The 26,839-nt window shown below is 40.8% G+C and overlaps 1 protein-coding gene across 1 annotated transcript; it reads left to right on the forward strand.

Annotated features, from left to right (window-relative positions):
* Positions 1-4,915: 4,915 nt before the first annotated feature.
* LOC110508861 lies at positions 4,916-26,490 on the forward strand. The gene is made up of 6 exons (XM_021589732.2): positions 4,916-5,558; positions 16,981-19,623; positions 19,939-20,096; positions 21,300-21,362; positions 21,561-21,746; positions 21,847-26,490. Exons 2-6 carry the CDS (start codon positions 18,863-18,865, stop codon positions 23,022-23,024), a joined length of 2,346 nt encoding a protein of 781 aa, XP_021445407.1. The 5' UTR covers positions 4,916-5,558; positions 16,981-18,862; the 3' UTR covers positions 23,025-26,490.
* The last annotated feature ends 349 nt before the right edge of the window (positions 26,491-26,839 follow it).

A 26,839-nucleotide genomic window follows, 5' to 3' on the forward strand; every position in this document is an offset into this window, starting at 1 on the left:
TGGCCCCATCTTCCCAACAGCTAAAGGTCCCGGAGCTTTTGCTTGTGTGAAATTCTCTACTTTACACACAGCCTTGGCTTTACTCATAAAGAACAGGCTACTGTTGCGACTGGCGCTCATTTAGTTAGATCAAAGCTGAAACAATGTCTGCAAAAACACTGATACTGGTCTACATAACAGAACCAAAAAGAGTATCATACTATGTTACTGTGTAATTTCTTCTGAGATTTTAGGATGATTGTACAAATGGTCACATTTTTCTCCAACACAACATCATGCTCCATTAGGCAAAATATTTGATTTTGAACTAAGCACAGCTAGGCTATGCTACAGTTTGTTAACTCCGTCTGCTTGGTAACACGTTCGCTCACTACATAATATAACAACACTGTAGGATACTTCATAACAACACTGTAGGATACTTCATAACAACACTGTAGGATACTTCATAACAACACTGTAGGATACTTCATAACACTGTAGGGTACTTCATAACAACACTGTAGGATACTTCATAACACTGTAGGGTACTTCATAACAACACTGTAGGATACTTCATAACACTGTAGGGTACTTCATAACAACACTGTAGGATACTACATAACACTGTAGGATACTTCATAACAACACTGTAGGATACTTCATAACACTGTAGGATACTTCATAACACTGTAGGGTACTTCATAACACTGTAGGGTACTTCATAACAACACTGTAGGATACTTCATAACACTGTAGGGTACTTCATAACAACACTGTAGGATACTTCATAACACTGTAGGGTACTTCCTAACTGCACTGTTGAGTACTTTGTGACTGCACTGTACGGTAATTCGTGACTACACTAACTCATTAAGATCTAAATATGCATATCCCCCTGAAACAGACCATATGTTTGGTATGCAGATGCTTCATGGATGTTTCACCGGTAATACTTAAGTTATCATTCACAATTGATAGAAATGTGAAGGGAGATTCTCTAGGAGTAGATCAGAGACTGTAAAGTACAGATTCTTGCACATGCACAAAAGCTTCGGGACCTTTAACTGTCGGGAAGAGAGGTCCAGAAAAGTCTTATTGACAACCACTGCCTAGAAAATGGGTGTGTTCGGGCAGTAAGCGTAACGAAGCCGACTAGAACAAAGTCTTCAGGTGAAGTCTGGGGAGGTGCATCTGCAACAGCCGAAAGTTGGACACTAGTGGTTTTCCAACAGCAAGGCTCAGATCACATGGCAGTGTCAACATAGCTGCTGTTTGCAAAAGTTCTTCAGAATAAATGTAAAAGTTTATCACACACTCACAAGCTGAAAACTTCATGTGTGTACATTTAAATGATTAGAACGTCTCATATCGCAGGTGTTGAGAAGCAACTGCGGCGGCGACTTCAGAAACTGCATGACCTTTGATCACATGATTTTTGTAAGGTTCATGCAGTGGACATGTGCAAGGTGGTCAATTTGTATAACTATAATGCAACATACTTTAAATGGTAGTGACCAACAATGGTCACGATTTGGCAAAAGTGATCCACTTGAACGCGCCCAACTTTACATAAATCATGTGATCAAAGGTCATGAAGGTTTGACTGCAGTCGACAGTACGTTTCTGCAGGTGCTCTTCACCAACTCCATCCTGCAGCCATCACCTGCATTGTGGGAGGCTTTATTGTCAACCAATCATTAGGTTATTTTATATGACCCACACCGATGTGACCAAAGACATGACTGAAACAGGAACCAACTTTGCCGCAATTCATGTATAAAGTGGATATGTACACATTAATGTGATATTTGAGGCTCTCCTTTGCCAATTGATAGTAAAATGTACACACATAGTGGCAAGAAAAAAGTATGTGAACCCTTTGGAATTACCTGAATTTCTGCATAAATTGGTCATAAAATTGTATCTAATCTTCATCTAAGTCACAACAATAAACAAACACAGTCTGCTTAAACTAATAACACACAAACAATTATACGTTTTCATGTCTTTATTGAACACACCGTGTAAACATTCACAGTGCAGGGTGGGAAAAGTATGTGAACCTTTGGATTTAATAACTGGTTGACCCTCCTTTGGCAGTAATAAACTCAAACATTTTCTGTTGTTGCGGATCAGACCTGCACAATGGTCAGGACGAATTTTGGACCATTCCTCTTTACAAAACTGTTTCATTTTAGCAATATGATGTTTGGTGTGAACCGCTCTCAAGGTCATGCCACAGCATTTTCAATCGGGTTGAGGTCAGGACCACTCCAGAAGGCGTATTTTCTTCTGTTGAAGCCATTCTGTTGTTGATTTACTTCTGTGTTTTGGGTTGTTGTCTTGTTGCATCACCCAACTTCTGTTGAGCTTCAATTGGCGTACAGATAGCCTTACATTCACCTGCAAAATGTCTTGACAAACTTGGGAATTCATTTTTCCGTCGATGATAGCAAGCTGTCCAGGCCCTGAGGCAGCCAAGCAGCCCCAAAACATGATGCTCCCTCCACCATACTGTTGGTGTGCTGTGCCTTTTTTTCTCCACACACAGTGTTGTGTGTTCCTTCCAAACAACTCAACTTCAGTTTAATCTATCCACAGAATATTTTGCCAGAAGTGCTGTGAAACATCCAGATGCTCTTTTGCGAACTTCAGATGTGCAGCAATGTTTTTTTTGGACAGCAGCGGCTTCTTCCGTGGTGTCCTCCCATGAACACCATTATTGTTTAGTGTTTTACGTATCGTAGACTCGTCAACAGAGATGTTAGCATGTTCCAGAGATTTCTTTAAGGCTTTAGCTGACACTCTAGGATTCTTCAGTGCTGAACTTTCTCCATTTATAGACAATATGTCTTACCATGGACAGATGAACATCAAGGCTTTTAGAGATACTTTTGTAACCCTTTCCAGCTTTATGCAAGTCAACAATTCTGACATCTCTTTTGTTCGAGGCATTGTTCACACCAGGCAATGCTTCTTGTGAATAGCAAACTCACATTTTGTGACTTGTTTTTTATAGGGCAGGACAGCTCTAACCAACATCTCCAATCTTGTCTCATTGATTGGACTCCAGGTTAGCTGATTCCTGACTCCAATTGGCTTTTGGAGAAGTCATTAGCCTAGGGGTTCACATAGTTTTCCAACCTACACTGTGAATGTTTAAATTATGTATTCAATATAGACAAGAAAAATACAATACTTTGTGTGTTATTATTTTAAGTAGACTGTGTTTTGTCTATTGTGACTAAGATGAAGATCAGATTAAATGTTATGACTAATTTATGCAGAAAACCAGGTAATTCCAAAGGGTTCACATACTTCTTCTTGCCACTGTATATTTTCAGTTTGTGAGTGTGTGATATGGGGGCTGGAGACATGTTTATTTTGACATTGTAAAGAACAACTTTTCTAATCAATGGCAACACTGCCATGTTACACTGAGCCTTGCTGTAGGAAAACCACATCAGTGTCTGACTTATGGCTGTCGCAGATGCACCTCCCCCAACTTCACTCCTCAACCTTCGTCTACAGTCGGTTGCTTTCGCCTTACCACTCAAACGAGCCCAATATCTGACCCTGCTGTTTCAGTGTTTGGGGACAATGTCTGTATTCTCTCCACTATGCTGGCTTCTGCCAGCCCTTTTTACCCACAACCTAATACTGTTCTCTCTTTCTGGGATTTGCACAGCATGGGTTTATTCATTTGGGAAAACATTTCAGGCTGTTCATAGAGGTATAGAACATACATATGTCATACAGGGCTATTATTGTTTTGTCTTATTATCTGTGAGGTTTAACACCATGAATAAGCCCCATGCTTTACTGTTGGCTGAGAGGCTACAAGAGCTAGTATTGTAATCTGGGAGTATGATGTGCTTTGTCAAAAATAAATGAACATAGTCATTATTCTATGAAATCTAATGAAACACATACAAAAAAATATGTTTATGTTTTATGCACACTACATGGAAATAGGGATTCAAACTTCTCTCACTTCTTTGAAGACATCAGCGTCTTATCACATTTGAAATTGTAGGCCTATCCGTCATGGTTGACAGATTCACTCACGCGCATCATCAGTGTTCTGGCTTTGGATTGCTCCTGTCCTCTTCCCCCACCCCGTTTTCATCCCTTTCATAATTGCCACCAACATAATCACACAGTTGCTGTGGCAACCGTTGGTGCACCCCTCTCTCTCTCTCTTTCTCTCTCTCTCGCTCTCTCTTTTAATACCGACATACACAAAAAAGATAGTGAGAGACTGTATCAAGGCAGAAAAATATCAAAGGCCCCCATTTTGATGTATTTTTACACATGATCATCTGATGACCAGCAGCATTATGATGACTGATGGCTGTCATGTTTTTCTTCTAACACCTGTGACACTGTAGAGCAGCAGGGCTGGACTACCTCATTTTGGGCCCCGGGGCCCCTACCTCCAGGGGGTTTTGTCATGAGGCTGAGAGAAAATGTTGCAGTTTTAAAGCTAATTTCATGCAATTATACACATTTTGCCATGAGGCAAAGTAAAAAATGTGCTGTTTATAGTTTATCTCATGCTATTCTTCACATTTGACCATGAGGCTGAGAGTAAACTGCAGTTTTAAAGCTGATTTCCTGCAACTTTGCCATTGCTTATGACGTGTTCGGGGGCCGTGGCACGTTTGCGGTCCATAATGGTCCACAATCCGGCTCTGCATAGCAGTTGCAGTGCATTATTGAGAATTATTGAGAAGGATAGCTCATGTCTTCTGTATACAGTCTTCTGGTATTGGAACCAATCGTATTGGAACCATAATCACTTCCTTAAACCAATTACAGACCATCATTGATGGGATGGAACTCAGCATCCGAAAGCCCTGGAGAGAACTCTCATCAACACCAGTTCGAGCGACCAATGGGAGCGCACTTGAGCTTTGCGGACCTTAGTGAGACCAGTCGCACAATCCCATAGGCATTGTATGATCGGGGTCGGTCGGAATTTCTGACGGAACTCTTTATATCAGCTTGGAATAAATGCAACGTAAATTTGCAGAGAAAAAATGTGTAGTTTAATTCAGGAAGACAAAAATCTGGCGACCTTCCTTTTGACGGTGTGATATGCCTATTGTGCTGCACTTGCTTGCTATAGTGAGTTTCGTAGGATAGCTAGATTGGCGTGTTCTTCTACGGATTTTTTTTTTACCAGACAATTATATGTGCAACACATGGAATTTATGCACATCGTTTAGTTACAAAATGTATTTCAACAGGAAAAGTTAGACAATATTTCCATAAACTTGCCATTGCACAGCTTGTAGGTTATTCTAATAATAGTTTATTCCATCGATAGAGTCAACTAAAAGAGTTTAGCTAAGGCTAGTAAAAATAAATAGTGCAGATATGTCATATTGTCGACGGATATGCTGGTACACAACATTGGGCAGCAGTTTATCGACTACAAAATGAGGATGATTTGTCACAATAGTCTTCCTTCAACAGTTTATAAGACAGTCGTTATTGTCTAACCAGAGCGAATGTATCGCAGCAATCCAGTGCGCACGGTCTCCCCGGCTGTTATCCGGCAGAACGCGCAGGTAAGACATGGCAATATATTAACCTTTTTTGATACAGGAACATCATGAAACAAATGCTCAGTAATAGTTTAAATTGTCTTCGTGTTTCTCGTTACCTCGGGTTCCACATATGGCACAAAGTGATTTTCTATCAATGTGGATAAATATAGGAGACAGTAACAAAACATATTGATTTGAAAGCTGCGCCACAGAAATCAATTTATCACACAAACACGCTTGTAAGACGCAGCTGATACACATTGACACAGTTTTTATACATTGATACTTCATATGTGATTAGACTACACACACGCAGCCAGTCAGTGTATACACACTCGGGTTCTTATACACCCACGCACGCTTAATGATACATGCAAGTAATACCTCCGTAACCTACATGCAATAATGTATGCGTGCAGTGGCTGAGCTACAAGTTGTTAACCTGTAAAAGATATAGATGTGCCGAAGTCCATTCATACACAGACCGGTTACAGCCAGATATGGGTACACAAGCAGCTGCAGGTTCATTGCGCAGTTAAACTCACTATGGGCATTTCAGATTTACGTCTGTTTGTACTAGGCTACTTCTTCTTTGCTAGCCTTTTATCAGAACTAAACCCATTTTTTTTGTGCAGGGTGCATATTAGACTCTATTGTTTTTCAATATGGAATATGAAAGGAATGTTGTTCAAATGTGAGCATTTAACATTTTGCTCTTCACAGGGTGTGGAGATATTTCCCTCTCCACACCCAGATTGGATCAAAGCAATCGGAAACCAATGAGTCATGATGGACAAGTTTTGTTAACATCTTCTTCACACTATAGTATCGTAAATCAATAAGCAAGATGCTGTTGCTGTGATACAATGGCATGCAGGATTAGTCCTGTGTGTTTGTTCTGAATAAGTTTAGTGTCATGTCATGATGTCCTTCCTTCAGTGGACATGGAACTCATGGATACATCATTCTGATCTGCACAGCACTGAGTGTTTTGTCCTTCACTTTTTGTTCCCATGTATTCTCTCACTCCCTCCCTCCTTTCCTCCCGTCCTTTAGCATGCAACAATGTATGTGAGACAGCCTTGCCTCTGCCCCCACTCCTCATGCAACTGCAGTGCTTCTAGTCAGGAAGAGACATAACTATAGAGACATCTATAGAGAGACATTTATAGAGAGGAATCTAACTTACAATGTTACAGTATAAACTCAGTGGCCAGTTTAAGGTACACCCATCTAGTACCGTGTCAGACCTTCTTTGCCACCAGAACAGCCTGAATTCTTTGGGGCATGGACACGTTGCTCAATTGGTATCAAGGGACCTAACGTGTCCCAGGAAATCATTCCCCACACCATTACACCACCGCTACCAGCCTGTCCATGCAGGATGGGGCCATGGACTCTTGCTGCTTACGCCAAATCCTGACTCTGCCATCAGCATGACGCAACAGGAACTGGGATTCATTCGACCAGCCAAAGTTTTGTCCAGTGCTGTTGATCACGTGCCCACTGGAGCCGCTTCTTCTTCTTCTTGTTTTTTTGCTGATAGGAGTGGAACCCGGTGTGGTCGTCTGCTGCAATAGCCAATCTGTGACAAGGAACAACGAGTTGTGCATTCCAAGATGCCATTCTGCACACCATTGTTGTACTGCGTCATTATTTGCCTGTTTGTGGCCTGCCTGTTGCATGATTCTTGCCATTCTTCTTCGACCTCTCATCAGCAAGCTGTTTTCGCCCACAGGATTGTCACTTACTGGATGCTTTTTGTTTGTCGCAACATTCTCGGTAAACCCTAGACTGTCGTGAGTGAATAGCCCAGGAGGCCAGCTGTTTCTGAGACACTCGAAACCGCACGCCTGGCACTGACGATCATACCATGCTTAAGTCGCTCATTTTGCCCATTCTAGCGTTCAATCGAACAGTATCTGAATGCCTCGATGCTTGCTTTATATAGCACGCCACTACCATGTGATTCAATCTGTAGTGGCAAACTATTTTTGTAAACTGGCCACTGATTGTATAGTAGTAATTATACAGATATAACTATAGAGACTAACTTACAGTATATAGTGGTAACTATAGAGATATAACTATAGAGACATCCAACTTCTGATGTTACAGTATATAGTGGGAACTATAGAGATATAACTATAGAGATATAACTATAGAGACATCTAACTTACAATGTTACAGTATATAGTGGTAAGTATAGAGATATAACTATAGAGACTATCTTACAGTATATAGTGGTAACTATAGAGATATAACTTTAGAGACATCTATAGAGACATGACTATAGAGACTGTGCAATCCGGTTTCCGAACCGGTCACGGGTGCACCTCAGCCACGCTCAAGGTACTAAACGATATCATAACCTCCATCGATAAAAGACAGTACTGTGCAGCCGTCTTCATCAAGCCTGGCCATGGCTTTCGACTCTGTCATCTGTATTCTTATCGGCAGACTCAGTAGCCTCAGTTTTGCCTAGCCTGGATCACCAACTACTTTGCAGACAGAGTTCAGTGTGTCAAATCGGAGGGCATGTTGTCCTGTCCTCTGGCAGTCTCTATGGGGGTACCACAGGGTTCAATTCTCGGGCTGACTCTTTTCTCTGTATATATCAATGATGTTGCTCTTGCTGCGGGCGATTCCCTGATCCACCTCTACGCAGACGACACCATTCTGTATACTTCTGGCCCTTCCCACTGTGCTATCTAACCTCCAAACGAGCTTCAATGCCATACAACACTCCTTCCGTGGCCTCCAACTGCTCTTAAACGCTAGTAAAACCAAATGCATGCTTTTCAACCGTTCGCTGCCTGCACCCGCACGCCCGACTAGCATCACCACCCTGGATGGTTCTGACCTAGAATGTGTGGACATCTATAAGTACCTAGGTGTCTGGCTAGACTGCACTCTCCTTCCAGACTCATATCAAACATCTCCAATACAAAATCAAATCTAGAGTCGGCTTTCTATTTCGCAATAAAGCCTCCTTCACCTAGTAAAACTGACTATCCCACCAATCCTCGACTTCGGCGATGTCATCTACAAAATAGCTTCCAATACTCTACTCAGCAAACTGGATGCAGTTTATCACAGTGCCATCCGTTTTGTTACTAAAGCACCTTATACCACCCACCACTGCGACCTGTATGCTCTAGTCGGCTGGCCCTCGCTACATGTTCGTCGCCAGACCCACTGGCTCCAGGTCATCTACTAGTCTATGCTAGGTAAAGCTCCACCTTATCTCAGTTCACTGGTCACGATGGCAACACCCACCCGTAGCACGCGCTCCAGCAGGTGTATCTCACTGATCATCCCTAAAGCCAAAACCTCATTTGGCCGCCTTTCCTTCCAGTTCTCTGCTGCCTGTGACTGGAACGAATTGCAAAAATCCCTGAAGTTGGAGACTTTTATCTCCCTCACCAACTTTAAACATCTGCTATCTGAGCAGCTAGCCGATCGCTGCAGCTGTACATAGTCCATCTGTAAATAGCCCACCCAATTTACCTACCTCATCCCCATACTGTTTTTATTTATTTACTTTTCTGCTCTTTTGCACACCAGTTTCTCTACCTGCACATGTTCCTCTGATCATTTATCACTCCAGTGTTAATCTGCTAAATTGTAATTATTCACTCCTATGGCCTATTTATTGCCTACCTCCTCATGCCTTTTGCACACAATGTATATAGATTCTTTTTTTCTACTATGTTATTGACTTGTTTATTGTTTATTGTTTACTCCATGTGTAACTCTGTGTTGTCTGTTCACACTGCTATGCTTTATCTTGGCCAGGTCGCAGTTGCAAATGAGAACTTGTTCTCAACTAGCCTACCTGGTTAAATAAAGGTGAAATAAAAATAAAAATAAAATAGAGACATCTAACTTCTGATGTTACAGGATATAGTGGTAACTATAGAGATATACCTATAGAGATATCTAACTTCTGATGTTACAGGATATAGTGGTAACTATAGAGATATACCTATAGAGATATCTAACTTCTGATGTTACAGGATATAGTGGTAACTATAGAGATATACCTATAGAGATATCTAACTTCTGATGTTACAGGATATAGTGGTAACTATAGAGATATACCTATAGAGATATCTAACTTCTGATGTTACAGGATATAGTGGTAACTATAGAGATATACCTATAGAGATATCTAACTTCTGATGTTACAGGATATAGTGGTAACTATAGAGATATACCTATAGAGATATCTAACTTCTGATGTTACAGGATATAGTGGTAACTATAGAGATATACCTATAGAGATATCTAACTTCTGATGTTACAGGATATAGTGGTAACTATAGAGATATAACTATAGAGTCTAACTTACAGTATATAGTGGTAACTATAGAGATATAACTATAGAGATATATAAATTACGATGTTACAGTATGTAGTGGTAAGTATAGAGATATAACTATAGAGACTAACTTTCAGTATATAGTGGTAACTATAGAGATATGACTATAGAGACATCTAACTTCTGATGTTACAGTATATAGTGGTAACTATAGAGATATAACTATAGAGATACCTAACTTCTGATGTTACAGTATATAGTGGTAACTATAGAGATATGACTATAGAGATGTCTAATTTACTATGTTACAGCATATAGTGGTAACTATAGAGATATACAGTGGGGAGAACAAGTATTTGATACACTGCCGATTTTGAAAATGTTCCTACTTACAAAGCATGTAAAGGTCTGTCATTTTTATCATAGGTACACTTCAACTGTGAGAGATGGAATCTAAAACAAAAATCTAGAAAATCACATTGTATGATTTTTAAGTAATTAATTAGCATTTTATTGCATGACATAAGTATTTGATACATCAGAAAAGCATAACTTAATATTTGGTACAGAAACCTTTTTTTGCAATTGCAGAGATCATACGTTTCCTGTAGTTCTTGACCAGGTTTGCACACACTGCAGCAGGGATTTTGGCCCACTCCTCCATACAGACCTTCTCCAGATCCTTCAGATTTCGGGGCTGTCGCTGGGCAATATGGACGTTCAGCTCCCTCCAAAGATTTTCTATTGGGTTAAGGACTGGAGACTAGCTAGGCCACTCCAGGACCTTGAGATGCTTCTTATGGAGCCACTCCTTAGTTGCCCTGGCTGTGTGTTTCGGGTCGTTGTCATGCTGAAAGACCCAGCCACGACCCATCTTCAATGCTCTTACTGAGGGAAGGAGGTTGTTGGCCAAGATCTCGCAATACATGGCCCCATCCATCCTCCCCTCAATATGGTGCAGTCGTCCTGTCCCCTTTGCAGAAAAGCATCCCCAAAGAATGATGCTTCCACCTCCATGCTTCACGGTTGGGATGGTGTTCTTGAGGTTGTACTCATCCTTCTTCTTCCTCCAAACACGGTGAGTGGAGTTTATACCAAAAAGCTCTATTTTTGTCTCATCAGACCACATGACCTTCTCCCATTCCTCCTCTGGATCATCCAGATGGTCATTGGCAAATTTCAGACGGGCCTGGACATGCGTTGGCTTGAGCAGGGGGACCTTGCGTGCGCTGCAGGATTTTAATCCATGACGGCGTAGTGTGTTATTATTGGTTTTCTTTGAGACTGTGGTCCCAGCTCTCTTCAGGTCATTGACCAGGTCCTGTCGTGTAGTTCTGGGCTGATCCCTCACCTTCCTCATGATCATTGATGCCCCACGAGGTGAGATCTTGCATGGAGCCCCAGACCGAGGGTGATTGACCGTCATCTTGAACTTCTTCCATTTTCTAATAATTGCGCCAACAGTTGTTGCCTTCTCACCAAGCTGCTTGCCTATTGTCCTGTAGCCCATCCCAGCCTTGTGCAGGTCTACAATTTTATCTCTGATGTCCTTACACAGCTCTCTGGTCTTGGTCATTGTGGAGAGGTTGGAGTCTGTTTGATTGAGTGTGTGGACAGGTGTCTTTTATACAGGTAACGAGTTGAAACAGGTGCAGTTTATACAGGTTGGTAGGTGATCAAATACTTATTTCATGCAATAAAATGCAAATTAATTACTTAAAAATCATACAATGTGATTTTCTGGATTTTTGTTTTAGATTCCATCTCTCACATTTGAAGTGTACCTATGATTAAAACATTACAGACCTCTACATGCTTTGTAAGTAGGAAAACCTGCAAAATCGGCAGTGTATCAAATACTTGTTCTCCCCATTGTAACTATAGAGACTATCTTACAGTATATAGTGGTAACTATAGAGATATAACTATAGAGACATCTAACTTCTGATGTTACAGTATATAGTGGTAACTATAGAGATATAACTATAGAGATATCTAACTTCTGATGTTACAGTCTATAGTGGTAACTATAGAGATATAACTATAGAGATATAACTTTAGAGATATCTAACTTACAATGTTACAGTATATAGTGGTAACTATGGAGATATGACTATAGAGACATCTAACCTCTGATGTTACAGTATATAGTGGTAACTATAGAGATATAACTATAGAGATATAACTATAGAGACTATCTTACAGTATATAGTGGTAACTATAGAGATATGACTATAGAGACATCTAACTTCTGATGTTACAGTATATAGTGGTAACTAGAGATATAACTATAGAGACTAACTTACAGTATATAGTGATATAGTATATAGTAACTATAGAGATATGACTATAGAGACATCTAACTTCTGATGTTACAGTATATAGTGGTAAGTATAGAGATATAACTATAGAGATATCCAACTTCTGATGTTACAGTATATAGTGGTAAGTATAGAGATATAACTATAGAGATATCCAACTTCTGATGTTACAGTATATAGTGGTAAGTATAGAGATATAACTATAGAGATATCCAACTTCTGATGTTACAGTATATAGTGGTAAGTATAGAGATATAACTATAGAGATATCCAACTTCTGATGTTACAGTATATAGTGGTAAGTATAGAGATATAACTATAGAGATATCCAACTTCTGATGTTACAGTATATAGTGGTAAGTATAGAGATATAACTATAGAGATATCCAACTTCTGATGTTACAGTATATAGTGGTAAGTATAGAGATATAACTATAGAGATATCCAACTTCTGATGTTACAGTATATAGTGGTAAGTATAGAGATATAACTATAGAGATATCTAACTTCTGATGTTACAGGATATAGTGGTAACTATAGAGATATAACTATAGAGATATAACTATAGAGATATCCAACTTCTGATGTTACAGTATATAGTGGTAAGTATAGAGATATAACTATAGAGATATCCAACTTCTGATGTTACAGTATATAGTGGTAAGTATAGAGATATAACTATAGAGATATCCAACTTCTGATGTTACAGTATATAGTGGTAAGTATAGAGATATACCTATAGAGATATCTAACTTCTGATGTTACAGTATATAGTGGTAAGTATAGAGATATAACTATAGAGATATCCAACTTCTGATGTTACAGTATATAGTGGTAAGTATAGAGATATAACTATAGAGATATCCAACTTCTGATGTTACAGTATATAGTGGTAACTATAGAGATATACCTATAGAGATATCCAACTTCTGATGTTACAGTATATAGTGGTAAGTATAGAGATATACCTATAGAGATATCTAACTTCTGATGTTACAGTATATAGTGGTAAGTATAGAGATATAACTATAGAGATATCCAACTTCTGATGTTACAGTATATAGTGGTAAGTATAGAGATATAACTATAGAGATATCCAACTTCTGATGTTACAGTATATAGTGGTAAGTATAGAGATATAACTATAGAGATATCCAACTTCTGATGTTACAGTATATAGTGGTAAGTATAGAGATATAACTATAGAGATATCTAACTTCTGATGTTACAGTATATAGTGGTAAGTATAGAGATATAACTATAGAGATATCCAACTTCTGATGTTACAGTATATAGTGGTAAGTATAGAGATATAACTATAGAGATATCCAACTTCTGATGTTACAGTATATAGTGGTAAGTATAGAGATATAACTATAGAGATATCTAACTTCTGATGTTACAGTATATAGTGGTAAGTATAGAGATATAACTATAGAGATATCCAACTTCTGATGTTACAGTATATAGTGGTAAGTATAGAGATATAACTATAGAGATATCCAACTTCTGATGTTACAGTATATAGTGGTAAGTATAGAGATATAACTATAGAGATATCCAACTTCTGATGTTACAGTATATAGTGGTAAGTATAGAGATATAACTATAGAGATATAACTATAGAGATATCCAACTTCTGATGTTACAGTATATAGTGGTAAGTATAGAGATATAACTATAGAGATATAACTATAGAGATATCCAACTTCTGATGTTACAGTATATAGTGGTAAGTATAGAGATATAACTATAGAGATATCCAACTTCTGATGTTACAGTATATAGTGGTAAGTATAGAGATATAACTATAGAGATATCCAACTTCTGATGTTACAGTATATAGTGGTAAGTATAGAGATATAACTATAGAGATATCCAACTTCTGATGTTACAGTATATAGTGGTAAGTATAGATATATAACTATAGAGACTATCTTACAGTATATATATATATTTTTTTATTTGACCTTTATTTAACTAGGCAAGTCAGAACGACAGATTTGTACCTTGTTTGAACTTGCAACCTTACGGTTACTAGTCCAACGCTCTAACCACTAGGCTACCCTGCCGCCCCATATAGTGGTAACTATAGAGATATAACTATAGAGATATCTAACTTACAGTATATAGTGGTAACTATGAAGATATAACTATAGAGATATAACTATAGAAACTAACTTACAGTATATAGTGTTATCTATAGATATAAACCTATGCAGACGTCTAACCTACGATGTTACAGTATATAGTGGGAACTATAGAGATTTAACTATAGAGATATAACTATAGAGATATGACTATAGAGATGTCTAATTTACTATGTTACAGCATATAGTGGTAACTATAGAGACTAACTTTCAGTATATAATGGTAACTATAGAGATATAACTATAGAGATATAACTATAGAGATATAACTATAGAGACTACCTTACAGTATATAGTGGGAACTATAGAGATATAACTATAGAGATATAACTATAGAGATATAACTATAGAGACTACCTTACAGTATATAGTGGGAACTATAGATATAGAACTATAGAGATATAACTATAGAGACTACCTTACAGTATATAGTGGGAACTATAGAGATATAACTATAGAGATATAACTATAGAGACTACCTTACAGTATATAGTGGTAACTATAGATATAGAACTATAGAGATATAACTATAGAGATATAACTATAGAGACTACCTTACAGTATACGGTGGTAACTATAGATATAGAACTATAGAGATATAACTATAGAGACTACCTTACAGTATATAGTGGTAACTATAGATATATAACTATAGAGATATAACTATAGAGACTATCTTACAGTATATAGTGGTAACTATAGATATAGAACTATAGAGATATAACTATAGAGACTATCTTACAGTATATAGTGGTAACTATAGATATAGAACTATAGAGATATCTAATTTCTTATGTTACAGCACATGTAATTTTTACATTTTTACTTGTAGGTGTGTTAGGATACTGGTGATACATTACAGGAATTATAACTGCACGATGTTTCACTCTAATTTGCGTCTTTAGTCGTGACAAGTCTTTTGGATTATTTTTTTCTGCTGGAAAATGCAGGTTGGGATGCCTTTTCATGATAATAGATGTTGTTAGTGGAAGTGATAAGGAATGTGGTGATGGAGATAGAACAAAGTATAGATAGAGGATGAAATGGAAGATATTATGGTATCATGGACTACCAGTGATGATGGAGGTATAAGTTTCAGAATTGGCTAATAGGTGTAGATTGGACAATACCTATTTTTCTCTCGCTCGCTCGCTCGCTCTCTCTCCATCTATCTCTCTCTCTTACACACAGACAGAGCTGCAGTGCTATTCTAAGAGAGTTAGCTGCCTCAACCCACGCACCAAATCTGAGAAAGAGAGAGGAAGGGAGAACGAGGGAGATGGGAGACAGGAGAGAGCGAGAGGAATGAAAGGCGAGAGGGAGAGACTCAGAATGCCTGTAGAGTATACTGCAGTCACACACACACACACACACACACACACACACACACACACACACACACACACACACACACACACACACACACACACACACACACACACACACACACACACACACACACACACACACACACAATCTCTCTGACTGACATACATGCTGCCACTTCAACAACAGCATTAACAGTGTTCATTGTGCAGATATCAGATCTTGCAGATGCAAGTGAAAGGACATCCAAACCACTCTCTTCCATCATATTTCATGCTTGTTGTGTCACCCTATCTTGTAATGTTGTTTGGGCTGTGCATTTGTGGGTCTGTCTAACTGTGATGTGCGGTGTTATATTGGTAAGTGCTGGGAGAAATGTACTTGATTCTGTGCCACCCACACACCGCCCTCCCACTCACGACCGTCTCTGCGTCTATACCTCTGGCTCTTCCCGCTCCCCACCAACTCTCTCTGCTCATTTAAATCCCGACCCTTCATTTATCCCCCTGCTCTCTCTCTCTGTTTCACTTTCTCTCCCTCTCTCATCTGCTTTTCAGGAGCTGATGCTCCTGCAAAAGGCAGACACACTAACACACAGACACACCTAGCATACCTAGTAGCTTTGTATGCATGGATTTATTGTGTATTTATTTATATAGGATCCATAACTGTCAATGAATTATCACATCCTTCCAGTTAATTGATCTTTATTCATCAGCTCAACCTTTACCTGTTGGTTTGAACGTTAGAATGAGTGACATGCCCCTTTAATTGTGTGAGCTGACTGCGTTCAAGCTTTGTTAATTAGCTGATTGCACTTGCACACACCTGTGGCCTCCTGCCTGAAGCACTTCAGTTTGTTTAAATGGAGGATGGTGTTCTGTGTGTGAGTGGGACTGCTGGGATGTCTGCAAGTTTTTAATAAAACAACACTATTTATTACGATATCACTATCTCTGTCTCATCAATGTGAGGGCCGGCTATCTCACACACACATAACAGCACACAAATTCAGGTGCATATGGCTGGCTGCCCTACACACACACACACACACACACACACACACACACACAGCACACAAATCAAATTCCGGTGCATACAGTATGCATGGTGCACACTTCTTGACAAGTTCTATTCCAATTTATAGCTAAAAATTCATAGCAATTCATGAGTGTGTTGTCTGAGTGTTACAGAGTGTGTCTGTGTGTTGCTGTGGTGTGTGTGTTAGAATACGAGGGAGGGAGTTTGTGTGTGTGTGTGTGTGTGGGGGGGGGGGGCTTGATGTCCACTCTCCTAATCGATTCTTTCTGTGTTCCATACAGGATCCACAAATCTGTGAAGACATTCCAGGCCTGATCCCCTTTTTCCAAATCTGAAGACGATACAGGAAATCAAGCAGAACTTTCAGGGAGTAGAAGAGTTCTTTATAAAAACTTGGAACAACAGTGAGAACTGCTGGTTGTATTCGCCATTGTTTTTTATTCACATTTATTGAAACAAGTAGAGCCATCAGTGATTTCAGCAGCCCCCCTGCCTCCCCTATCCATGCCTACATGCTCAGCAACAGATAAGAACTGTTTTGATAATTGTATGTAATTATAATTTGTGTGGGAGACGGAGCTGTCTCTGTCTATTATCACCTGTAACCTCAGACACAATAACTCCACACATTTACATATTTCTCTCCAAAAATGCTTTTCTTTCAGTTTTAGGACCAAATCAGGAATAATCAGAGTTATTGAAGGAATGGCACATGTGAACTACAACGTGCTATTCAGTCCTCAACCATCATAATGAGACACAACTGAATTCAATCTGTAGAGTTACATCTAAACCTCTTTTCCTTGTATATTCTATACTAGACCATACATACTAAGTTTGTACATCTAAAAACAGAGGTACCCATCCAGCCACTAGCTGTCTATTTGATATAATACGATTTGTCGTACCGTTTTATACTTTCTCCTCATTTGTGGTATTCACTGTCCTCTGTCCTTAATGTAGGGCGCTGGCTCTGTAGCCCTCAGCCCAATCAGAGGAACAGTAAGTGCCTATGCATTTTAGATAAGACCATAAAACATTTAAGTAAATAAGTGGCCAATGCATTATGTAGTTAGTGACCTGTGATGTTTATATGCCTGGAAGCGCAATGTCCTGCTTTACAGTCACACAGTATGTTTACACTACGCCACAGCCAATCAGTGCCCTGACCCGTCAAGAACCACAACCTCTCCAAATGGTCCGCAACATCTAAAAGCACAGGAACACAAATGATTTAGATTTATTTAGCATGAGATTTATTTAGTACACATCTTTTATTTAGCATAATATTGAAACATTTACACATTTATATGTAGAGATTTTTCTACTTTTTCAGAGAATATTAGTTTACAGGTTGAGTCTAAGTGCAAACTTGGAATGTATCCAGCGCCAAAACGACATGATTGAATCATTAACTGTTTACATTTTAGGATTAATGTTTACAGAGGACTGTTGCCCTTAAAACACAGGCCTATGTGTCATTTTCTGACATATTATTTTACAAGTGCCATAACCGAAAGGAAATGTATAAAATTGCCATAACTCATTGAGGAAGCTTACTTCTTGTCTTCAGCTAAACAAAGCTCAACGTGTTCAGGAATACGTCATGGTGAAGGTAAAAACCCTCTGTTTGACCTTTCATCCAAGGAGATTCCATCTATTTTTGTATTTTTGCATGTGAATGTTATAACCTCAAACTAACTTCACATGATTCATAGCTAGGTTTTGTATGGTAGATAGATTCTAGAACTAGAAGAAGGAATAGACGATCTGGGTTTGATCAATTTACCCTCGTTTACTCTGTGAGGCTTATACAGGTCTGATTTTACTGTAATGGGATGCAGAATATTACCGCAGAAGATGTTGAAGATAATAGTAACAGAATGAAAGCCATGTAAATACCTCTGTCACCAATGGTTGACACTTACAACTGGTTGACACTCATGACTTCCATCTCTTAAAGCATATCTAGAATTAATTCACAAAGTTCATCAGACATATTCATTATTAAATTAAGATATTTTGAAACTATGAGTACCAAACAACTCATACCTGCTACCTAAATGTTTCAAATAGTTTTTTAGTGGTTTAATTCTGAAAAAAGGACAGCCTTGTAACAGCGTTGAGTCGACAACAGAAAATAGAGCTCTTAGTCATGTAAAGATGACGCCCACCACCAATCTCCAAGTCTTCGCCGTCTCCCTCCTCTCTCTCCTTGCTGCCCCACTTACCACAGCTGAGGACAGCTCCCCCTCTCCCACTCTCTCTCCCCTACGTACCGACCCCCGGCCTCGCCAGGGGGGCTCCACCGACCCCCCTCAGTCCGCCCCCAGCCCCCCTCTCCTCCTCCTGACCATCCATGCCAACCGCCCCTCTGCCCTCCGGGGCAGGCCCAAAGCTCCAGAGAAACTTCCAGAATCCCCTGGGGAGACCCCTCCCCGACCCCTGGCCCAAATCATGTTCCCCAAGAACGTGACGTCTGCTGCAGCGGGAGCCCTGGCTCCTCCGTTGCGCGCGGCCCAGGTAGCTCCTCCTCCCCACAGACTGGTGGACGTGGACGTGTGCCATGGTTACTATGATGTCATGGGCCAGTTGGACAGCACCTTCAATTGTTCCAAGGACAGCTTCATCTACTGCTGTGGCAGCTGCCACTACCGCTTCTGCTGCCCCGACCCCACCCGTCGTTTGGAGCAGAGCAGCTGTACCAACTACGACTCCCCGGATTGGGCCAAGACCCCGCCACCAAACGCCATACTCCTGGATGATGATGAGCCGGAACTGGACCCTCTGCAGCCTCTGAGCCACAACACAGGCTTTGTGATTGGAGGTGTCATTGTGTTTATGGTAGCGGTTGCCGTGGGGATTAAGATAATGTTCAACAAGGTGTCGCAGCAGGCCAACAACGGAGAGATCAACATGCCCAGGTGAGGGGAGGGGTCAATCAGTCACAGACCAGACAGATGAACAGACAGAGAGTAAGACAGACAGACAGTCACACAGACAGATAGACAGATGGACAGTCAGACAGACAAACACAGATTCTTTAATCATTTCATAATGTTGTTATAACATGTTTATAGCATGTTTCATTCATAAGATTAGACAAGATATGAAATTGTTAATGCCGGGGGGGGGGGGGGGGGGGGGACTGTTATTACTCCAGGCAATAAAACACATTTTACACCTAATTACTTGTACGTTTACATTTTTGACATTGTCTTTTTGGTTTCTCCTCTCAGAGCGCTGGTGGACATGTTGCGTCACCAGTCCAGTCCAGTGCAGCAGGATGAGAGGAACAACAGCGTGGCTCTGTGTGGTTCAGGGGAGGGACAGGGTACGCTGGGCAGACCTCCCAAAAACCTCTATGCCCCTGGCCTGCCCAGCAAGGACAACAGACGTGAGTGGCCAGGGGAGCATTCAGTTGGAACAAACGGGAAACATGTTTTTTAAATGAAAAGGGGAAATGAGGACAAGCTCTAATAGTACACTTCTGTTTCAAAGTCGTTTCTCCTGTTCTGTTCTGTTGTTGGGCTTTAGGCTTATTTCAAACTGTCTTGTAAGAAAGGGGAAGGAGTAAAATGGATTAGATTAGATGAGGTTATTAGTCACATGCACAGTGTTGCAGATGTAATCGCAGGGCTCAGTGAAATACTTATGATCCGAGCTCCAACAGCGCAGGTCAAAAAAAGACAAGTGAATGAGACAATAATAAAAATAATATTACAACTGTAGCAATGATAATGTCTATTGGGGGGAGGGGCAGGGTAAGTGTTATTGGGAGGGGTTAGAATATCCATAGGGGGAAAAGCAAGGGGGAGGGAGTAGGTAGCTCCCTAGTGGCTATTCAGCAGCCTGATGGTTGGTGGTAGAACATATTGGCCAGTCTGACAGTTTTTGCCATGATACTCCTATACTGCCAGTGTCTGAGCGATGGAAGCAGGGAGAACAGGCCATGATGGCTTGGGTGCCATGAGGTCCCTGATGATCTTCTTGGCCTTCCTGCGACGCCTGGTGTTGTAGGTGTCCTGGAGGGCAGGCAGTGAGCACCTAATGGCTCGTTTGGCTGAGCGTACCACCCTCTGTAGAGCCTTGCAGTCAGCGGCGTTGGAGTTGCCGTACCAGGATGCAATGTAGACCGACAGTAGTCTCTCAATGGTGCTCCTGTAAAACACTGTGAGGGCCCTCGGAGACAGGACAAATTTATTCAGCCTCCTGAGGTAGAAGAGTCGCTGCTGTGCCTTCTTTACTACGGTGTCCCTGTGGTTTGACCATTTCATCTCATCAGATATGTCTACGTCGAGGAACTTGTAAGTTCTTGAAGAGGGACAGTTATGTGAAACAAAGTGCAATATCCTGGTCGATTCCCACAGGCTCAATAAATGATAAGTGAGTGAGCGTGTAAAGGGGAATTGGCCCAGGTAATGTAAAAGAGGATGGATGCCTTGATCTTAATATGGTTAATAAACCATGAAGCTAGAAATCACCTGATAACATCCACAATTGAGCACATCATACAGTGTTCTGCTGTCTCACTCACATACAGTATACATTATGTATACACTGTTGCTCCACAGCTGATGACTGTTTGTTTGTTTTGCAGTGGGGAATATTCAACACAATTTTATCCATTCAGGAACCAGTCCCAATCACACTGCTACCATCGGTAAGTCAACTGGTGGTGTAAATGGATGGTTCCAGTGACATACTGTAATGTATGCATCTGGTGCCCTTCCATGTTTTACAGTTTTTCACAATAATGTCTTAGATGTCAATGATACCAACCTGGTTAGATAAAGGTTGTCCAAAAAACAACAATTAAGAAACAAACACACCATAACATAGCTGTCTTTTGACCCCTCAGAACACGCCCCTCGTATGAACAACACCCAGCTGGCGGCAGGAGGCACTCTTCTGTCCAGCAAACACAACAATACTAAAGAGCAGCCCTCCTTCCACCACTCCCTCCACAACCTGGCACAGCTCCCCCCATCCTACGAGAACGCCACCAAGCCAGAGCTCAACAGATACTCCTCGCTCAAACGCCTGGGTGAGTAGTGTACCACGTAGCAACATAGAGATAGACCCCGTTACACAGAAAACAATAGCTCTGTGACTTATGTGTTTCACTATTCCTCTTTTGATTCCAGAGAAGAGTGGTCTTGATGAATATTCATCGGGCTACTGCACCACCAAGAGGCGTCCCCACACGGCCCAGCCCGCTCTCCAGTCCTCCAGTCACCACATCCCCTGTGGAGGAGACTACAACACCATGGGTGGGAGGGGCACCCTCCCTCGCCACGCCCCCCGCCCCTGGATTCAACCCACCGGCCTACCCCCCGTCTCCCCCACGGTCAACCCCTACCCCTTGGACCCAATCGAGCAGCACTACAATCCCAACTACGACACCCTGTCCAAGCCTGCCAGGAAGGTTATGTCACAGGACCAGCTGCTTAACATGGGGGACGTCCCCGGGAACACTGGGACCCTCTCCAGGATGTCCAAGAACCAGCAGCACCAGTACTACAAAGCCATGGCTGCTGCTACTAAGAACTCCAACACCCAGACCCTGACAAGGAAGCCCCAGGATCGACCCCAGGAGCGGCCTCAGTCCAACACCCAGACCCTGACAAGGAAGCCCCAGGATCGACCCCAGGAGCGGCCTCAGTCCAACACCCAGACCCTGACACGGAAGCCCAAGGATCGACCCCAGGAACGGCCTCAGTCCAACAACCAGACCCTGACGAGGAAGCCCAAGGATTGGGCGCAGGAGCGTCCCCAGGATCGCCTACTCATGTCCCCAGATCACCTGGAGGAGAGCATGGGTAGAGGGGTCGGAGGGATGGGAGTGGGTGTGCAGGATCCATACGCCCATGGAGGCGGGGGAGGCATGGTCCCCACTCTCCCCCGGGGTGGTCTCACCCCTCAGCAGAAAGCCCAGTCCCAGCAGAATGTATGTGCCACGCCCTCCCTGGACCGCCACCACATGATCAAGATGAACTCTCACCCCACCTCAGGGAGGGAGCAGGAGAGAAGCCAGGGCATGACGGGGCATATGAGTGGAGGCATGGGGGGAGGCATGGGGGGCTGGGGTGGTAGCGAGATGCCCGGGGCGGGGGTTGTCATGGGAACAGGAACGCTAGGGGGCCACAGCGCCAAGAGGATGGCTTTTGCTGCCAAGAGGCAGAACACTATTGAGCAGTTACACTTTATACCAGGAGGGGGCGACGGAGGAGCGGGAGGAGGAAGTAGAGGAGGAGGAAGTGGAGGAGGAGGGGGAGGCAGTCAGGGCATCAGGACAGGCAGTAAGAATGAGGTGACAGTGTGAGGGGCACCAGGTAGAAATTGCCATCAACTGCAAATCTAGGATCAGATTATCTCACCCCTAAACCCACCCTTAACCATAAGGGGGATGAACAAATATCTGACTCTGTATCAGTGGTTAGGGCAAATTCTACCTACTGTGTGTGTGGTCTTCATGAAGAGAGTAGACATACGAGAATAGGAAGGGTAGAGAAGGAAATATGGTGAATCAATCTGTACATATAGGGAGATGGAGGACTTGCTTAGAGGTCAAAATGGTAGAGGAACAGAATTATCCTGCCATTTTTATATATGTGATACATCAGCCATATTTCATATCTAATGTGCCATATTACCATACACTGAATCCATGAATAACTGAAAAAAAACGTGGGAGAAATTAGATAGCTAGGACTTAGTTAAGGAACTGGTTTGTTCATGCATAACCTTGTGTTTTATATCAAATGTTTAACAGAATAAAGAAACTTTTGAGCCATATTAGAAAGGAGGGACCAAGATAATACATCTAAGTATGAGAGAGAGAAGAGTGGTGTTCGGCCAGACTGTGTACTTCAGTGTTACATAGAAAAACAGGTTTCACTTGTATCAAAGGATGCTATTTTCCTCATGGAGCATTGAACTGATGATCTTCATGACCTATGATGTGGAATGTCGGATGATGTAGGGTTTTGAATCCAGGGAGTGGTATACAAGTGAGCCCGCCTCATTCTGACGCAGGAAAACAGAGCTGTCGATTGTTGCTTCTTGTGTGAAAGAATGAGTGACCTTGAGAAAATTGCTTCCATACATTCTCTAGTTGCCCCCATTAACTGATCTGAGGTCAGTTTTGCATCCCACCACCGCCTAATAGTTATGCTCAGCATTTGGGGAGGTTGAGCTGATCCTAAATCTGTGCCTAAGTGCAACTTCTACCTGGAGCTCCCCTGTGACCCACCTGTCTTCATCAGGACAACCAAATCTGATTGAGCCATGAGTCACTATGTTTGACGAGGAACTTCTGAGTTGGTCAGCCTACCAATAGGAGGATTAGCTACTGCAACTACAGGGTATTTTCTTTCATAGAGCACAACAAGTACAGTATGATGCAGGTGTTGCACTTCATAATATGACTGACCTTCAAAGCCATGCATTGGGATACAAATAAAATACCAGAGAAAGCACGTCTGACAATCACTATTTTATTAATCTAAACCAGAGGAGAACTGACTCAAGCCAACATTTCTACAGGACAATACAAATGATTGGCTTCAGAGCAAGCCAAAGTGTATGTGTCTAGGGAATTGACTGTAACAAGGCAGTGGACTATAATGCATACTGTAGGACGACTCCAATGATGAAGCAGTCAGATATGAGGGTGAGACTCAGAAGAGACTTGGTTGGCTAGCATGCCCTTTATCAGAAGAGGACCTTGCTCGTTCGTAGTAACACACTCCAACCGTTCTCTATTAGGTAGAAATGTCATAATATCAATAATAATGCTTAATATTAAGGGCTATCCTATCCTACATGTGTGGCTTTGGACCATATAATACAGCATATTAATGCTTTCACTTAATTTGTGGTGTTGATATTGTCACTGACGTGTGAGTACTAATGTCCTGTAGATGCCTGGAGTCAAACTTGTAAAAATAAACATGAGCAGTTTTTTTCCAGACCAGCTCAAAGAGGGAAACACTAAGACAGAAACGTTTTTGCACAATCCCCTGATATTTGCACCAGATAAAGACAGACATATTTTGTATCACGTCTTAGTGGTTTACATTCAGCAAAAAAGGACACTCAAGTCACTGGTGATGCGCGGGGCTGTGTTTGATAAACTTAAGGGACTTAAGAAAATGAACAGACTTGTATTCGACTAAGAGAGAAGTATAACTGTATATATATATATATATATATATATATATATATATATATATATATATAATCTACAGTATACAAAGTGTCTCATATAACTAACAAATGGACAGAAGAAAAAAATCTGACATAATTCAGGAGATAAAATGACTGACATGTTGATACAGATTTTCTTTTGACAATCTTCCTATACACAATGGTAACTTACCCAGTGAGCAAAATGGCATCTTTTAGACGTCCATGGACGTCGGCGTCAGACGGTGTTCACTGGGTAGTCCGTGTCGGTTATTGTCATGATTACAACAAGTGTTATTATTAATGATTATTATAATTGTTGTTATAATTAATGGTTATCTTATAGTAATGATGTTGGTGTTATTTTTCTTAGTGAGATTTGAAGTGTTTACATGTTTTTAGATACCTATCTTTCTCATGACATTTTGTTTGTTTTTGTTACATCTGAACACAAAATGGGGATTCAAACTAACACTGTCTAATCTTGATGCATGTCAACTCCATGGCTTGGTAATGCATTGACAACATGCCTGAATACAGGGCTTTATTACAGTATGTTTGAAGACAAAGGCCCAATTACAAACCTCTCCCTAGTCCCTTTCCCTAGATGGAGCCTTCTATCTAGACTATTTGAAAATATTGCATAGGTATTAGCAAAAGTTGTGTTGGTTCCACGTGTTGGGGTGGAATCATTACACTCACCGTTCACAAGGTCAGACAATATTGATAGGGACTAGGGAGGGGAAAGTTCTGGGTCTGGGACCAAATTGAAACACTTGCTAACACCACAGCCTAACCTAATAAAATCCAAAGGGTTAACACATGATGTCACAATGTATGTGTTTACATTAATGTCTTAAACACAGGTAGGTAAAAAGGGTATAACAGTAACAACCTGAATGTTCAGTAACAGTGTCTTTTTTCAGGGAATTAGGACAGCTAACCTAGTTTTAGATTTGTATTTAAGTCACAGAAAGTCTGTAGCAATGTCTGTACTATCGCCACAAGCCATAACCATTGAAACAGTCATTACATACACTTCTGCCATTATTTTGTACATGGTAAACCTTTTTTTGTGTAAGTATATTGTATTTTGTATAGCTAGTACAATCAGAATATTCTAATGGGTTGTGGCTCTCTTCTATAACACATTCATTTGAGGCTTCAACAAATTATATGTGAGTATTTAGTGGAATGTACAGTGACCACCCAAATGCTTAACATTTAACATATTTCTATATAGCCTATTATGTGGCAACAGGGATATTTTTGATGAGTAATGACACATAACACATGTAAAATAGATGGTGAATAAAATAAGACACAAAGAGATGAATGAATAGGTGTATGTTTCGACACCATCATTAATTAATTTAAACCTATGTAGAACGACGAAGGATAAATCTAAATCTAGATTTGTATGAGATTATATAGATTTGTATGGGATGATATTTACAAGTGAACTTCATGAATGTTTTCATGACTATTATTAATTTTAATATATAAAGGCCTACTTTTAATTTCTCCAATGCATTTTGATCCCCTTGGATGCAGCAGTGATCAAACACTACATTTGTAAAATAAAGTTGGTGGAAAAGGTTGTCAGACTTGCTTCTTTCATCAGGGTCTTACTCAAGTACTGATGAAATTGTATGATATTAGGAGTGATAACTAGCCATCCTACTCAACTATTCTCATATGAAGTGACTTTACTGACAGGTAAGATTGAATAAATGTTACACATTCTGTGGGAAGTTGTTCCTAAATCTACAGTAGGCTACAACTAAATCACTAGCTAATAGGGCAACCACCCCCCTGGAGAGCTACTTGTCCTGCAAGCTTTAATTTCAACGAAATTATAACTGTTCTCCAGAACCTTAATTAACTGAATCAGGTATGTTACCACGGGTTTGGAGCAAAAGCCTGCACCAATAGCCTTCAGGAGTTACC

This window comes from Oncorhynchus mykiss, chromosome 3 (genome assembly GCF_013265735.2).
Source record: "Oncorhynchus mykiss isolate Arlee chromosome 3, USDA_OmykA_1.1, whole genome shotgun sequence".
NCBI classification, from domain to species: domain Eukaryota; kingdom Metazoa; phylum Chordata; class Actinopteri; order Salmoniformes; family Salmonidae; genus Oncorhynchus; species Oncorhynchus mykiss.